This window comes from Vanessa tameamea, chromosome 5 (assembly GCF_037043105.1).
Source record: "Vanessa tameamea isolate UH-Manoa-2023 chromosome 5, ilVanTame1 primary haplotype, whole genome shotgun sequence".
Lineage (NCBI taxonomy): Eukaryota > Metazoa > Arthropoda > Insecta > Lepidoptera > Nymphalidae > Vanessa > Vanessa tameamea.
The window spans coordinates 5,487,745-5,505,993 of NC_087313.1; the positions used below are offsets into that span (position 1 = coordinate 5,487,745).

Genomic DNA, 18,249 nt, shown 5'->3' on the forward strand with positions numbered 1-18,249 from the left:
ATTATTAGAACTTGTGCTCTGTTTGTGCTCAAAATATAACGGAAGTTAATTTTAGGATTGTCTTAAATGTCTATGGATTTAAGAAAGGAAGTCCAACTTTTGCGTCATATCATGGCTGCCATAAAGCTTGATCTTGGTTGCTTTTCTTACGAAAGAGTGCTTGGTTTTCTTTGAAAGTGGCGATTTCTGTCAATTTGTCTTTTATTTACATGTCGACATGCTTTGTTCGGTAAAGTTTGTGTAAATTGATTTTAGTAGTGATATGATGACAATGTATTCAATTTAGGAGTTCCAATTTTCTGCCAAAACAAAATGAACGACGGGGATTGGATATGTAGCGACCCGAATTGTGGGAATATAAATTTCGCACGACGAAATTCTTGCTACCGTTGCAATAAGGAAAGACCAAATGCAGCAAAACCTTTTAAAAAGAAACTTGGTACTGAAATTGGAAAGTCAGCTGCTGAAAAATCCCGCGGACTTTTTAATGCGGACGACTGGCAGTGCAACAAATGCGCCAATGTCAACTGGGCCCGGCGGCAGACTTGTAATGTTTGTAATGCGCCCAAATTTGGAGAGGTCATTACTTTTAATTATTATTTTATTCTCATTACATTCAAGCGTTTTTCATAAATTAATTTTAATTTAATTTCAGGTTGAAGCCCGTACTGGTTACGGGGGAGGCTATAATGAACGAGGTGTAGTCGAATATCGTAGAAGAGAATCTTCCTCAGACGACGAATATGACGAATTTGGGAGAAAGAAGCGAAAAACGAAGTCAGAAGAAAAGGTATGGATATTTTCAATTTTATTTCATTTAAAATTAACATTAACAACCTTAATGGCAAGAAATTTTAATTTTCTAACAGTGTAAACATAAACCGCTGATTTTATTGTATACCTATTAAAAAAATGGCAGATAATGGAATTTGAAGCTAAGAAGACTTATGTTAACTGCTAAGTGAAATAAATTTTGAAGCACATCATTATTAAAGTGGAGATAATTTTTCCTGCCTTCAGGTTGGCATCACTGAAGGACCTGTAAACAAAAAGTTGCCATCAACGATGCTGCAGAAGGAAATAAATATGGACATTGTTATGCCGGTACCAGTTTCGAATATATCATTACCAATCAACAATATTCCTGAAAAAGTAAATGGCAGTCTTAGTGATGGTTCAGTATGCGACTTTCCTCCACTCAACAGAATGGAATTAAATCAGAGTCAATTTCAAAATCAACCTAATTTTTACAGACAAGAATTAAACATTCCACCTTACAAGACTAATGGGATTCAACGTAAACGTTATTCCAGTATAGGTGATAAAGATCACACAGGGTCTTCAGGCTATGACACCAGTTCCAAGAAAAGTAGGAATGAAAGTAGTGTTTCACCAGCTTTAAAATCTTATAACCCAGTCATGGAAAATAGGGTTTCATCTACTAATAATGATGTACTCTATAAGTTTACGGGCTCAAATCCAGCTGAAGATTTTGAGGTGATATATACTGTTGAAGAAAGAGTTAAAGCAGCTGCTTTTGCTATAGTTTATAACAACTGTAAAATTAGTACAGATAAGTTTGAATCATTCTATGACAAGCCAGCACCAGACTTTAAGACAATTTTTGCTTGGAGGCAAAGACTTTTGGCAACTGGATGTTTGGTAGATTCACATTCAGAGATACCTAAGAAGGATCCAGAAAGACCATTTAACAACCAAGTTGTTACACCTACTCATTGTAAAAACAAGATATCCCACAAACTTCCTAATCCTGATGAAATTGCCATAATATCTGACAGTGATGAGGATTGTTCTAAAAATCCAGAGGTCAATAATCAGGCTATCTTTGGTTTAAGGCAAAAAAGTGTTAGCACAGATACTTTACATATAAGTGGTATTGATAATGAAACAAGACCCGCAGGTGGTTCTGTGAGTACTGTAGATGAAAGGCTTTCACAAGGCAGAAGTCACTCAGCATCAACGCATCATCGAACAAGATCCAGTTCCTGTGATAGTCAAGATTCCAACTATCCCGAATCAGAATTGGAGCAACTAAATTCAAAAACTTTAAATACAAGAAAGAGCACTTCTGTAAAACCAAATAATGCAAGGCAGTCAATTTGTGACTCTGATTCAGAATCAATTTCATATAATAGTGATGAGGTAGACTTTCGGTCTCGTATTTTTGGTGATGGAAGGAAAGTTAAGCGGAAGGTAAAAAAACGTACTATTCCTTCTAATGAAGTTAATTCATACATACCTGCTGAGAATCAGCCATTTCAAGGATATAGCACTCTAAAATTAAAAGAACAGTCCCCATTAGTGACAGGAAACATTTACTTGTCCAATTTCCAAAATATGAGTGTAAATCAAAGAACTCAAGATACACATACACTGGACACCGATGGCTACTCCAGTGAATATGTGCCTACAAAGCTGGGTGCGAAGGTCAAAAACAATTACCAGGATTTTAAAAATAATGTAAAGAAAAGAGGATTTTGGGCGAAGGGTAATGGAAATGCATTTTCAAATACACCAAAAAAACCCAATAAAGATGTTATTGTTGAAAATCAAACTACAAACTACATAGATTCCCAAGGATATGTTGCACAGGTTCCAGCCTTAGAAAGGCGAATTGAGGACTTTACTAAAGATGAAATTGATAGTTCTGTAATAGCAGATCAATACATGCCATTTGATAAGCCAATGGAAATAGTAACAAATGTTTTGAAATCATCTGAAAATTCGTCTCGCGTTTTTGACATTGTTCAATCGAATACGACTGTAAAAAATAAAAGTATCATGGACATTTTTGGCAATAACGAACAGGAACAAGAAAATCCTGAGAAAAAAAATAATATAGATAACTATGATAGTGCCCGAAAAAAGTACGAAACAGAATGGGATGAGGATGATGACGCTCTTTATAAAAATTGTGACTCAGTAGATGGGTCACTTGAGAGTATACATTGTAAGCGTACACCATCACCGCCTAATATTGGATCAATACGCTCTGAGAGTCCTATGACAAATATGTTATATGGTACAAGTTCAGATGCGCAAAACACGACGGAAACAAATATAATGAACGATAATATTATAACAGATAAACGCGATATGTTATTAGGTTTACTAAAAGACTTGCAAGAAAATGACGAACAATTAATTACTAATGATATGTCCATTACACCTGTATCTATAAAATCAGTATTAAAGAACAGAGAATTCAATGAAAATTTAAATAAACCACAAACTATCAAACCGAATTCCATTATAAATAAACCACAAACCAATCCGATAGAACGATGTGAAATTAAATGTATCACAGAAAATAAAGAATTATTTTTGTCGCCAGCGGTACCTGAAATAAAGCCTAAAGTAGTAAGTCCATCGAAAAGAGTACATGTATTGGAATCAATAACTATTAGAGCAGATAACCGAAAAGATACTTTAAAATTGAATCAAAAATGTGGAGAAAAACATGAGGCAGTCAATAGATCACCAATGAAACAAATGATAGAAAACCCGTCAAAAGGTGCAACAAATAATGACATTAATAAATCTCAAATGCAACAAAACACTATGCCTTTTGATCTTTCAAACATATTATCAAATATAAATACAAATACACTTCTACTTGCTCTCCAAAATTTACAACAAATGTCTCAACGGCCAAGTGATAATATAAATCATAAACAATCAGCTAGTTGCCAGCATAATGGGAATCGCATTGAAGAGGGAACATTAGAAACAATCAATTTAACTAATGATGAAGATTGGGAGAAAGAATCAAATCAAGATGAAAGTATAGAAAGAGAATTAGAAAAATTAGATGGAAACACTGGTGATACTTCTTTTTTAAGTGATATTTTTGATCCGGGACCAGTGTCACTACCGCCGAATGTTAACACAAAACTGAATATTAATCTTAAAAATACAAATGACATCAAAAATCAAACGACACATTTAAATGAGAATGCGCCAGTGATAGGGAATTTTAAGAGCTTTGCATTGCCGAAACCCATTTTGTTAAATAGATTGAAATTGTCAGTCAAACAGCCAGACAAGAATGCTAAGACTGGTGAAGGGAAAAGAGTCAAACGAAAGAAAAAGGTTTGTATGAAACATATTGAAGAGTGTGAAGATATATTATTTGTAACATGTCATGCTATTATATAATATAGAAAATAAATATATTTAAGAGCGTTTACTAGATTTCGACATAAACAGGACACTTTTCAATTCAATTCATTAAACATTTTCTTATTTGAAAAAGCGAGTTTGTGAGCTTTATTTTGGTCAAGACAAAAACCAATAAAATTACTCAATTGTATAATATTTACTATTAAATGCAATTTACTAGAATATCGATCATTATTTAACTATTTGATAATAAGATATTAAGTGTCTGAAAGACAATGACAAATAGTTCATTACTTCAGTATATTTTGATTATGGTTTAGTATATTATTTAAATATAATTAATCAAGATTTCTTATTATAAGTCATAAGACTGATGTCTTGAGTATGCACATACATGCGGATTAACATAGGTCCGTTAGTGCTAAAGCAGCGGTGATTTTGATAAACGCTCTTAACGTATTATTCAATTCAAAATTAACTTTGGAAATATTTTTTTATAATATACGATTTTTTATGATAGCATGATGTTTAAAAATATGTCTTTACTTTGGCAAATTGATGGGAAGATATTGAGAGTTCCATTTGTTACAGACTAAACCATCTGGTTCTCAAGAAGGCGAGGCTGGGGAGGACGACGACGAGGAAGAGTCAGGGGATGAAGCTGATCTCTCTAAGTATGATCTATGGGGCAGCGATGGGGAACAGGGCAACTCTTCCAAAATGGGTTAGCGGTGTTGATTTTGCGATGTACTTAGTGTTTTGTTGGGTTTAAAAACTAATAAAAATAATATAATATAGTCCGAATAGTCCGTTACAGCCCGAATAGACTATTAATTATACAAAACTTACATTTCCAGCTAATGACGATAAACAAAAAGACAATGCAAGCCCTAAAGACGATAGCTCTAATATTATAGACAAAAATGGAAGAACAGAAACAAAAAGTAAAAAAAGGTAAGCTGTCATTAAGATTACATTATTTATAATCTTATTATTAAGGGTAAATAATTGTTTTTTTTTCTGATATAAATATGTTATCGTTGTAGATCGAGAAGTTCGTCATCATCATCCACTTCCTCATCGAGTTCGAGTTCTAGTCACAGTTCCTCGCAAACGCCCAAAAACAAGTAAGTAAATAACATGATAAAGATGACTATTTTTAGCTGTCGTTGAATGTCATTTTAAGAGAAGTGATCAAACATCAATTCTCTCTAAGGGGCCATTTATTTATTACGTAAGACGATTTAATGATGTTTTCTTACAAGGTGGTGGGAAGGATTCTCGATAGTTCTTACGTAAGATCAAAAAATGCGCAAAGTTAATTAATTTGAAAAATTTGATTCTTTGAAACATAAACCTTAAAATAAACCAAATGTGTATTCATTTTTTCCTTTAGATTCTTACATAATAAAAATTAAACAGGGGGGGAGGGGGTCGGCCTAATCTTATTTTTTTCTTATAATAGTGGGGGAGGGGTCAAAAACAAGCGAAAATAGTCTTACGTAATAGATGAATGGTCCCTAATGTGTGTTACTATATCGAGAAGTAGTAGTTTATTTGCATTTAGAACATTCACAACATGTTTTATTGTAAGCTTAGTAGAGCATTTTCCAATTATCTTACGAAATTAGCGACATAGTATAATTGTACTATTATACTATGTCGCTGCAAACTAATAACAAAAAGCATACAAATATCTGTCCATTATTATCATATAATAAGTCTTAAATATGTAAGAACCGAGAAAATATTATATTTTTTTGTCAGACAGATATTTATGTATTGTTATTTTTATTAAATCCTCATATCGATAATTATTTCAGATTCGATGATTTTAACTTAAACAGTGAGCGGGAATCGCAGCACGGGTCGCCGAGAGGCCGTAAGTCGCGCTCGAGGTCGCGATCGCCACGATCTCGCTCAGCGAGCATCCCCTCCCGACGGAAGTCGCGAGACAGCAGGTCCGGTGGTGAAACCAGGTTCGTAGTTTTGTTTATGTACCGTACATGTTTGGATACTAGAAATAACTATATATAGTTGTAAACTTCCAGAGTTATCTATACTATTATTATAAATGCGAAAGTAACTCTGCCTGTTACCTCTTGAAGCTTAAACTGCTAAACCGATTTCAATGAAATATGGTCTTATTTTTAATTTGCCCCTCGAGAGGGGTAGGTAAAACGGGGTGACGGCTTGTGTGTTATAGGTAAAGTTTTATAAACTTCGCGCGGGTAAAGCCTCAGGTTTAGCTAGTATATTTTATTGCTTATCTGTACATAACGCACAGTTTTAACACGTGTTGTACTAAAATAGTACCAGTCGATACAAAATAAATCTTAATAAAAGTACAAGATTCCCTTCGTTTTTATTATAAGTTTACAAATGAACCCCGTTAAAGAAACATGTTAATAGATATAATTTTGTGGGAGTAATAAGCGAGTCTACGCCGTAAGATATGGTATTTTGATCAATAAAAGTAGCTGATTAAACCCAGGACAGTTATTTAAGTAATGAATAGTGTTTAGAACTAATTTTGGTGTCGGCAGTAATTAAAGATTTCGTGAACAAACTATCTGTAAAATAAATTATTTTAATATTAGTAAAGATAGAGAATTTGTTTATTATAGTACATATTTTGTATATTCATGATTTAACAACGAAATTAATCAATTTAATTGACTTCGTTAGTAGGAGTCATGACACATCCCGCGAGAAGGAGAGATCCCGCGATCATGACCGACGGGACAAGTCCCGAGGTTCCCGTGAGCGCAAGGAGCGTCGATACAGCCGGGATGGGGCTAGTAATCACTACAGTGCTAGAGGAAGACATCGTTAAATCACACACACTTAAAAATTACCAACTCGTCCTCGTCGTGATACCTCTTGAAGTGTTTTGGACTTTAAAATAATGGTTGCCTGATTAACTATTTATCAAAATGTATATTATTTGAAACCTGCTACGTAGTAAGCGTATAGAGTTGTTTCTTTACATATAGCGGCAAAATTGTTCTACGCATTTTTCTGTAACTATTATTCTAGTAAGAGAAATGTAATAATTGTTAAAGTTCATAGTAATTCATACATATTATAAATTAATGTTGGTTTTTATAATTGGAAACTGAAGTCTTATCAGTATCAAGATTACGTTGGTAATTTGTAAAGATGATTAAATAATATCAATCGCACATCCCTCTAGATGTAAAAAGCTCGGACTTTATATAGCATTTATGATTCGATACAGTTGAAATGTTTCAATCAGTAACTCGAAGGTGTCAACTTGTGATCTTTATTTTTTTTTTTCGATTTGTAAATATTATATGGCTAGATATCGTAATGGCTTTGCTGTAAATTAGACCTAAGCAAATTCCATATTTTCCATTAAGAAATACATTTGGATATTGGAAAATATTTCTGTTATGACTTAGTGACTATGTAACTATCGATATTTTATAAGAATACGTGGTAATTGATTTACCAATAAACACGAAAAGACTTTTTTGATTTTTTATTTTTACTTATTTATAAGTAATTAGTGTTTCATAGTTTGTACCTTTTTTTATTTACAAAAAAAAACATTCGAAAAATATTAATCTCCATCCATACAGCGACACTCTTCCTGAAAAAAATATATAATTTTTAAAATAATATTTGTTACATTTTTGTATATTCTAATAATTTTCGTTATAGAAGTTTCATATGATTTTCGAAATACTAAGTAATAATAATCACAAATGTTGCCAATCTAAAGCATTTTTTTTTAAATCAGACTTCATTCTTAAGCGATTAACGATTTCCAGCCTACTAACTTTGGTGTAGTTTTCCATAAACAGCAACCACTTGAAAGATTAAATTAAAATGAACATATTTCATGCTTACTGCAGTCATAGGTCTTTGTGGTGTTTTCGGTTGGTCGATCTTTTTAGGCTTTGGTGTGCATGTGTCTATCACCCCGCCTGTATAAAAATATATTTTATTAAGCTTGTAAAAAAAAAATCAATGAATAAAATAAATATCACTCACCAGAACCAACATTTGTACCTTCGACTGTGCTTACTTTATACATCTGAAAAAAAAACAATAATGACTGGATTGGGTTCATTTAAAGCTAAAAATTACAGTGATAATATAATGGATATTCGGTTAGTATCACTATTATAGTAAGGACATTTTACCCTGCCATCATCACCGGCAGCCAGTCCTGAGGAAAGCGGCACGACGTCTGGTCCCCACTGCTTCATGAAGTGTCCAAGACGAGCTACTCGTTGCATAGCCGTTGTTACAGTGTGCGAGCCGCCGCAGTATCGGTTACATATATGTTTTCCTGTTTCCGACCTGGATACAGATTCGTAAATGATAAAAAGTTAAAATAAACATTAACTTTATAATCTTGTACTTTAGGGTATAGTATATTTTAATCGTATTTTCAAATAACTGAAATAAATAAACCTTATTTTTTGTGGTGGTTTTTGTTGAGTCATTTGCTTGTCGATGTTCTCCCAGTCATGTAGATTACGCTGGGGTACGTTTGTCGCTTGCGTCTTGCGTATTGCATCTATGTTCAAATGTTTTTAAAAAGAAGTATTTATTATGTACATAGTTGTCAAATCTGTACTAATACTAGTGTAATACTACAACTACTCAACTTACATTAAGTTAGGTAAGTACCTACCCAGTTCATAACTCAGATAAGGCTTCATAGATATATTTGCTTGCAGTGGCCTTAAAACGGGGACAGTGGAAGGCGGTATCGTTTGCATAACGGCGTTGGCATCACAAGATATGCAGTTCACGTCCCTGTTTAATTCAAGTTCAAAATTATAATAACACAAAACGATATGTCTCATTGATAATACGCCCTGAGAAGATGGAGGTTACCTTCATCGAGTTTTATATGCTTAAGGGGAGAGGAGACCTACCAATATCTAAGGATACTGATGGCTGATTAGTTTACGGTACTTATCATGTAAGCGATATATATATTATAATAAGAATGGACTTGCGATTCGAAGGAATAACAATGACTGGCAGTCTAACATGATTAGTAATATACCTAAGTAGGCGACGTTTCGTTCCAGCAGCTTCGACTTCACGTCGCAATGAAGCCATTTGCTTGAGGTTATCTTGCAATTGCCGTAATTTATTGTTGAAGAAATCTTTAACTGGAGACAATTCCATCTTATCGAGTTTCATTTCGATCTCCCTTTGAATGTCATCTAAAGCTTGTTGCCATAACGCCTCCTGATAAAACCAAAACAATTAACATTGATTGAGACATTTAATTAAAGAGTAGTAAGGTTATTGTTCTTGTAACGTTGTAAGTAAATATGGACATGTGCTGTCCTGTCGTGCTGATATTCGAAAACTTGATGCCTCTTAATCAGGACTACTGCCATCTGAATGGCTGTGTGTTTAAGGTTTTTTTTTTAAATATATTAGGAGACCGCCCGTTCTTCGCACAGATAAAATTAGGGTTACGCGATAAATAAAACAATATAATTAATAATACAACCAATATTGAATCAAAACAAATAAATTGGTTCGGTTGTGAATTTTTTGACCGGATATTGATTGATATTTTTTCAAAAGAATATGCCAGATAAATAGGTCTAAAAAATTTGATAATGAAATTATCACTGCAGAAGATTTTTGAATTTTTGGAGATCTACAAGTCTCATAAAAACTGCGTCCTTTATAATATAAACATACTCCGACCCTAGTAACAATAAATAATTATAAACGTCATCAACGTCAATCAATAACATTTTATTTTTGTGTGTTTTGAAAATAATTCTGTCTAATTGGTTTTTGGGGGTCTGCGTCTTGGAAAAATTGCTATTTTAGTTCAGCAAGCTGAGACAACCAGGTTTCGGTCGTTGTACACGTCTAACAGATTTATAAATAATTAGGCCGAATCATTTGCATTATATGATAAATTTTAACTATAATAGCAGAAATCATTAGCCTTCTAAAACTCACTTGCATGTTAAGCTTTCCAAGTGCATGTTCTAGGCCTCGTGAGAGGTCATCACAGGCCAGTTCAAATTGATCATGGGACACTTTACGCGCCAACATTCGCATATCTGCCTTGTCAGCCATAGCTTCAATCATGTCTTCGCGATCAAGTTTTACTGTCTTCAGCAATTCTATCTGTTCTAACAGAACCTAGAAAAAAAAAACAATTAATTAAGCTACTTTTTAAACAATCGAATATTGAAATGTATCTTATTACGATATATTTTACATTCATATGGTACTGTCGGTCTTCCTTTTCAGTTGCCAGTTGAAGTGCTGTATTGTGAACCTGTTTCAACTGTTCTTGCATTTCTTGAACCGTTTGGAAAAGTGTCATCAAACCTGTAGATTAAGTTCTATTAATAAGGAGGAAATGTGACATAAATATTCATTAGAATTTTTCATACCTTGTAAATCCTTTGTGAGATTCGGAGACATTTTGCCTGCAGCCAGTATTTCTGTTAATGATGCCACTTGTTTCGTTAAATACTCCAATTGATCTTGGAATGAATTTGCCTATAATATGTATATATTTAGTAGATTCTTTTATCCATACAACTGGCTAGAATAAATAAAAAAAAAACAAACAGCGCGCGAAACGTACGCTAAATATATATTTAATTATTTTTAAATCTTATGAGTCGAGTGTAAATAATATAATTCTGACCTGATCTTGTATGACACCATCATTTTTACCGATGCTTTCACAATATTTATTGAGACGTTTTTCTAAATCATTTATTCTTTCCATAATTTCAGCAATCATGGCGTTTGACATTGGAGAAGTTTGCTTAGGATATTCTGACTGTCGTCGATCTAAAAAATAATATATTTTTTTAGGTGGAATCAATTTTATAGTTAATTACTTTCCTAAAATATTACTTCAGAAAATTGTCATAAAGTATATCTTTTTTTTACGTACATAATAATCATGAATACTGTAACATTATTACCTCCATAAAATTTAAAACTCATCGTGTTTACCTGAAGGTGTTGGAGTTGGCTTGCTTGGTGTGTCTGATGATTGCAACTGTGGTGATGGCATTTGCAATTGTTGTGATGGTGCTTCCAATTGTGACACTGCTTGCGATTGCTCAGGTGGTGCTGATGATAAATTTCTTATATTTAACCGTACATTAAACAATGTAGAAGTGTTTTAATATTTGAAAAGTGCTTATTCTATTTATATATCGAATTTAAATCGCATTTAAAGTTAAAGAAGGGAAAGTAAAGATATTTACAACTCATTATTTGAAAGGTAATATAATCATTACTCTAATCAAAATAATTTTATTCTGATGTTTCCGTAATCATACCCAATCCAGCTATTTGATCGCCAAGAGCAGTATACAAAGTATTCGTCAAATTGTCGAGATCACCCCGTAGTCGATCTATCTGTGATTGCATAGTTGGTATTTCCTTTTTGCTTGAGAGAACGCTGTCAGGAGCCGTAATTTGTGGTTGTGGGGTGATTGACGATGGAACAGTTGATGGAACTGCCGATGGTGCTGGGGCTGTTGATGGTCTAGGTAGCACTGAAGGACTGTCAAATAAACTTAAGTTTAGATGATAATAACTTAAATATGTATTTATCTTAATAAAATATTGTTCTTAAAATTAATAAATTTAATTAGACTTTTATTACGTTATAGAAGGTCGATTTTTTAGTTCGTCTTGCAAGCCCGTCGTATCTGTTATAATATCTTGTACTAAAGAGCTTAACTTCGCGAGGCCAGCTTCCGTCGCTTCTAATCGGGAAGATACGTTTAAGGAAGTCCACATATCAGTAATAGCTTTGAGATTGGTTTGTGACCTGTGAAAGAATACATATTGGAATTAAATAACCTCATTTATTTTAAAGTTTAATGGTACCGGAACTTCTCAAATACATCCGATTTCAAGTTTTTTCATGAAATTTACTCTACTGTATCTACTGTGAGAAAGGGTTACGGTAAATGTATGATACTGTATTCAAGTTACCTCACTTCCTCCAAAATATCTTCATTTTTCGGTATACTTCCATAAACACGATTTTTTAAATCTTCAACTGTGTTTTCGAGGATATTAAATTTACTGATCGTTACAAGGGACAGTTTCTCCGTGGAACCGATGGGTTGTAATGGTGAAGCCTCGTTGGTAATCGGAGGGGGAGTGCGAGTGCGTTGTGCTCCAAAGCCTGATGTTTTTAAATATAATTATGTCAATTCATCGTAATTTATAATTGAATATATCATCAGAGCCGAGGTGTCCCAGTGGTTAAAACACGTGAATCTTAACCTAATGTTTCAGATTCAAATCTGGGCAAGCTGATTCAGATTCAAATCACTGAATTTTCATGTTCTTAATTTGTATAGGATATAAATCTACCAATGTATAACCAATCCGTAAAGCGTTAAAAACCATCTCATCAAAAGGAAAGGAGACATACGCTCAGTTGTGGGACATTTACTATTATACTTGGTGGTAAGGCTTTGTGCTCCTTATATATTTTACCGCCAAATAACAATATTTAGTATTGGTGTGTTTACACAGGTACAGAAGTGACATTACGTCTTAGCTCCCAAGTTTAGTGGCGCATGGATGACATGAGGATTGACTAATACTTCTTAAAGCACCATAGACATTATGGGTAGTGATGACCACCTACCATAAGGTGAACCATTTGGCAGTCCGTCTGTTTATATGAAAGAATAATATTATATTATTTGATTTTTCTGCTTGTAATTGAAAATGTATCGATGATCAAAAATCACAAGGAATAATAATATAGGTATATTACAGCGACTATTAATTTTTATTAAAATCTTCGTACTAACCCGGTGTTTCAATCAACCTTTTTTTCTCAACTGTAAAGATAAATTATTTTATTAAACAGAGCTTGTGATACTTAAGTAATAGAAATTAAAATACTTCTTTGTTTGAATAAATTCCTTGAAAATATCGTAATGTAATTGACAGAGGTATATAAAAGTCAATTAAAACTAATATTGTATGGTTACAAACGGGAAATACACGTTGCTTTTATCAGGCGTAATAGTGATATAAAAATAAAGTCTAAGAGAAAAAAAGAAGAAGAGAAAAACCCAAAAATCTTCAGTCACATAATTTTTTATTAAAATTTCAGAATCGTCAAAAATCTTGTGTATAATAGATCATAATTACCTACTAATATTGTCTCTTGGTCATTCGTAGGAATTTGAATAGGAGCTGTAATCAAATTAAAATAAATTACTATAGTATACATGTATTATATTAATTGGATTTTTTTTAAATATTAAGAGTTAAAAATCTTACGTAGTTCTGTTTTCTTTACCATTTTTCCTGCTGGATCCTGAAATTCATATTCAATTATACCTTGTACAAGATAGCTTGATCTTTTTGACAGATGTATTTTTTTCTGATCGAACGTAGATATTATTTTCTTAATTTAATGATTTTAAAAATTGTAAAAATATTAAAAAAAATACATGTAATACAAAAGATTCAATCGTTATCGGAAAATTTAAGAGTTTTTCTATTATATATTATTGCTTCAAAGTAATATTTAAATAGAAACACTGAAAATAATAGACGCTTGTACAATGTTACATCGGTCGGACGGTAAGGACGCGAATAACCGGCAGTAACTGCTACAAATATCGATTACAAAAATCCTTATTAAAGATCATTGTTAAGTTATTGTTACGAACGGGGGCCCTTTTGGTTGGGGTCTCTTTGGCTAGTGGTTGGGGTCTCTTTAGCTGGTATAACTCTTTTTAGAAAATTTAGTTAAAAAAAAATTGAATTCTAATTTGAATTACGCATTCCATCGTTCCATCGACTGTTATATATGTTATAATTTATGTTTCTCATCACTAGCCCGTCTGTCAAAAAGATCAAGCTAACTTGAACAGGGTATAGGTATTTTATAAGAAATTAAATCTCTACATAGTATAAAACAAAGTCGCATCCCGCGCTCAGTACGCACAGATATTCAGATATCTCTTAAACTACGCGACGGATTTGAATTTGGTTTTTACCAATAAACAAAGTGATTAAAGAGGAAGTTTATGTGTAATATAAATTATATGTATAATACATACATATTAAAGTAGAGAAAAGCCTAAAGCTTCAACTTTCGTAGCTAAAATTATCGAGCATTTTCCTTTTTATGTTTGTTTTTCAATTTAAATGTTGTACAACCTTCATTGTACCCGTGCGGAGCCGGGACGAGTAGCTTTAAAATATTTATTGGTAGATGAATGTTTACAATAAAGAAAAATATACTATTGCGATAAAATGTTGTCACATATGTCCAAGCTCAATTTAAAATAAATAACAGTCAAACTATAAAAAATATAGAAGCCAGAACACTACCGGCTTTAACAAACGGTATCGAATCATGAATGGCTTGTCACAGATGGTTCGTTGATCCCTGTTTTTGATCCGTAGTTTCAACGTATTAAAGCAGGAAAGTAATTTATCAAAAGTATCGCGAGATATTTTTCTTTATAGCTGTCCCTGAGCCAAAATCTTATATATATATACATAATATGGTGAACATACACTCAGGATAAATGTAAATTAAATCAGCGTTATTAAATATTGAACAATTGTATGGCTTGGGTTTATTTAACTTTACTCCTCCTATTCTTATTAAATTCTAACATGAGATTTTATATGGTTTATATCTCTACATCTAAGATTTCTAAAAAAGGTTTAAACTCATAACCTTTTCTTCTGTATCAACGATGAATTCGCTGACTGTAACAGTATGCGCCTTAGTCCGGCCGACGGGTAGCCCGCCAGCATTTCCTCTCAGCTCTACATTTTTCCCAGTGACTCGCAGCTGCTGTGCGAGACAGTGCAGCACTGTATGCAGCATGCCAAAGTCTACAACACCTACCTGCGTCAAGTAAAATTTTCGCTATCAATATGTTACAGCGTATAGAATGTATTTGTTTTGATTAAATGTTATAATTATTGTATCTCATATAAAAAACGATATTTCCTATTATTAGTAGTAGGTAATATTAATATTGCGGATAACAAGCTATACCAATACTAACTTTACTTGGCGGTGGGGCTTTGTGCAAGACCATCTGGGTAGGTACCACCCACTCATCGGATATTCTATCGCTAAACAACAGTACTCAGTATTGTTATTTTTCGGTTTGAAGGGTGAGTGAGCCAGTGTAACTACAGGCACAAGGGACATAACATCTTAGCTCCCAAGGTTGGTGGCGCATTGGCGATGTAAGGAATGGTTAATATTTCCTACAACTCCATTGTCCATATGCTCGTCCGCCAACCTATGCCATAAAAATAAAACCTTTATGACTTTTGTAATGTACTCTGTATAATGAATCGTAATTTGAAAGCTTGATTTGAAGTAATTAATATAAGTTATATTGCCCTTTGGCATTTTCTTATCACATGAATAAGGTTTTTTGATGGAAGATCAAAAGGGTGAGGCTACTATAGGATACTATTCATCTTATTGATCATGATTCTGAAATTCGGAGTTCAATTGATCCTTCGGGATCAGTGGGATTCAATAGATTTACGCACCCTGGTCGTATTTATAATTAAATGCTTTTATATTTAATATAGGTCCGTTTATCGAGTAATACTCTAATAACTAATAACATAAACAATGTTAAAAGCAAAGAAAAGATATGAATTATGGAAATTTAAAGATTTAATCTATATTTATAAAATTGTTATTCTGAGTGACTATCAACGCACCGTCAAAACTACTGAGTCTAGAAAGTTGAATTTTGGAACATAGGTTTATTTAAATGTAAGTATCCACAAATAAAGATTTTCAACATTTTCAATATTGGGAGGCTTTGTATTTTTACTACTGATGATGTCATCATTCAAAATTTTCCTCTCCTTGATTTCTCTCTCTCATTTTCGCTTTGAATTTTGTTTGGTCTACATTTTTTCTTTTCAGTCCAGTCAGCAGTCCTCGACTTACGTCGTTTCAAGTTACGTCGAACCATGTTTTGACACTATTCCTCAAGCATATTACAGTCAATTGTTTCAATTTCCGGCATAGGAGAATTTGTCGCGGTACACAAGGAAGCAATACTTACACTAAAAAAACTTTCCGTAGCCTTTGCTAATTTAGAGAATGCCATGAAATTTTTGAAGAAAATGATCGATCCTAATTTTGACAGTTTTTAATGTTAATAACAAAATTTGTGCAGCAATCTAGAATTGATAGTTTCTTTAAGCCGAAAGTTTAATTTATTTATTTCTCATTATATATTTTGATTATTAAAGATTTATCATTATTATTAAAATTAATAACAAACAAATACCAAAAATAAATAACAATTTCAAATAAGTACATACATATATAATTATTTTAAAAACTTACTTTTGATAATAAAGTATGTATATATGCATTGTTGTAAATGAGGTTTTTTTTTTTAAATTATTAATATAAACCCATGAGTTTTACATGTAAACATGAAAAAATATGTCTCGACTTACGTCGTTCCGATTTACGTCGCGTATTTCGAGAACCTAACATGCCGTAAGTACGAGGACTGAATGTATATATTTTTCTCGTCTTTTTGTTTGGGATTTGGATTTTGTTTTGTTGTAATGTTTTTTTCATTTCATTGCGCCTTGAATCATATAAGTTTTTTTATTAGGTAGCTTTTCATTTTTTGATTCACTGTGACTTTTCTCAAAAACTCTTATTTTGTTATGGTATTATTGTAGGATTGATTTTTCTTAATTTTCCTTTTAGATCTTTTATCGTTATCGAAGAAACATTCGTCCACACACACGTTAGGACGTTTATTAATATGAGACAGGACGCATGTACCCTCTACTTTGACATTAAACATGTGTTACAGAAAAAAACAATAAATTATTGTTTCGTGTATTATATATTTTACGAGAAATGTAAAAGTCGTAGATTTGATACCGAATATACATAGGTGGACTATATTTGGAGGTAAAAATGTAAATATTTTAATACTTTGTCAACATTAGTTGCTATAAGAATATAAATTCCCAACAAGAATATTACAGTTGAAATCTTATGCTTTCGAAGACGCAGCAATTAATTACGATAGACGGTTTTCTTTGTACAATAGTTATTTGTACAATATGGAGTTTCTTAACGATGATTTACCTCTGGCGAACCTATCGCGAGATCAATCATATCGCCAATGTTGAGTAACATAGCCGTTTCATCTGAAATTTATAAGGAATAATATTAACAACTTGAGCTGTGAATTTGAGATTACAAGACGTGAATCTTAATTAATGAATCCTAGTTCAAATACGGGGCAAAAACCACTCCATTCATGTTATTGCTTTGTGTTTATGATTCATCTCGTGCTCAGCGCTAAAAGAAAATATCGTGAGGAAATTCACACGGCGGATGAGAATCTGCTACGTGTATCCACCGACCCGCACTCGAGCAGCGTGGTGGAATAAGCTCAAATCTTCTTAAAAGGGATAGGAGGCCTTTTCGGAGCAGTGGCAAATGAATATGCTATTACTTTTATTGACATACTTTAAAATAGTGCAAGTATGATAATAATGCGGAATCCCAGAATTATTAGAAGAAATAATTTTTTGTTAGTATTCATTGTTTACTTTTCGTTATTATGAGATTCGTATGATGATGATATGAGAATGAATATAATTTGACTTACCCGCCATTTTGAATATTCAAGTAATTTCCTAAAACTCTTTCATTTAAAGTAAATCGCAAAATATTTATAAAATAATGAAGTAAAAAATATTATTAAACATGTTTTGCAATGTTTACGAAAAGTTATTGTCAAAATATTAACTATTTTTTAACAATTGAAACGTCTAAAAGAAAAGAGATTTTAATATTATCTATTAAGGTAGACTTCCATACATTACTTTGAAAATGTCGAAAATATCTAAGCATTATTGTATATTATTACTTGGTGATATTTTAATACCACCAACCTTGGGAACTAAGTTATTATGTGCCGTAATTAAACTGGCTCACTTTCCTTTCAAACCAGAACATAACAACACTAAATATTACTGTTTGGTGGTAGAATATCTGCTGGCATCTGGTGGTTAAAAATCTGGTGGCACCTACCCAGA

General features: G+C 32.7%; 2 protein-coding genes across 3 annotated transcripts; one reads left to right on the top strand and one right to left on the bottom strand.

Annotated features, from left to right (window-relative positions):
* The first annotated feature begins 77 nt into the window (after window positions 1-77).
* LOC113392232 (GATA zinc finger domain-containing protein 7) lies at window positions 78-7,636 on the top strand. 2 transcript variants are annotated; one of them, XM_026628540.2, is made up of 8 exons: window positions 78-579; window positions 656-790; window positions 1,021-4,113; window positions 4,735-4,867; window positions 5,001-5,097; window positions 5,190-5,270; window positions 5,967-6,122; window positions 6,832-7,636. In XM_026628540.2, the coding sequence occupies exons 1-8, from the start codon at window positions 313-315 to the stop codon at window positions 6,977-6,979; spliced, it is 4,110 nt and encodes a 1,369-aa protein (XP_026484325.2). In that variant the 5' UTR covers window positions 78-312; the 3' UTR covers window positions 6,980-7,636. The 2 variants fall into 2 exon arrangements, with proteins under 2 accessions (XP_026484325.2, XP_026484326.2); XM_026628541.2 differs by having other exon boundaries at window positions 6,835-7,636.
* On the bottom strand, window positions 7,634-17,933 carry LOC113392607 (uncharacterized). Its single transcript, XM_064220791.1, has 21 exons — window positions 17,820-17,933; window positions 17,291-17,352; window positions 14,867-15,040; window positions 13,450-13,486; window positions 13,318-13,362; window positions 12,972-13,001; window positions 12,136-12,331; window positions 11,801-11,968; window positions 11,472-11,698; window positions 11,140-11,259; window positions 10,823-10,971; window positions 10,563-10,671; window positions 10,385-10,497; window positions 10,120-10,305; window positions 9,194-9,381; window positions 8,813-8,937; window positions 8,590-8,695; window positions 8,316-8,475; window positions 8,164-8,206; window positions 8,020-8,096; window positions 7,634-7,759 (listed from the first exon to the last, which is right to left on the bottom strand). Exons 1-21 carry the CDS (start codon window positions 17,824-17,826, stop codon window positions 7,730-7,732), a joined length of 2,352 nt encoding a protein of 783 aa, XP_064076861.1. The 5' UTR covers window positions 17,827-17,933; the 3' UTR covers window positions 7,634-7,729.
* Between the last annotated feature and the right edge of the window lie 316 nt (window positions 17,934-18,249).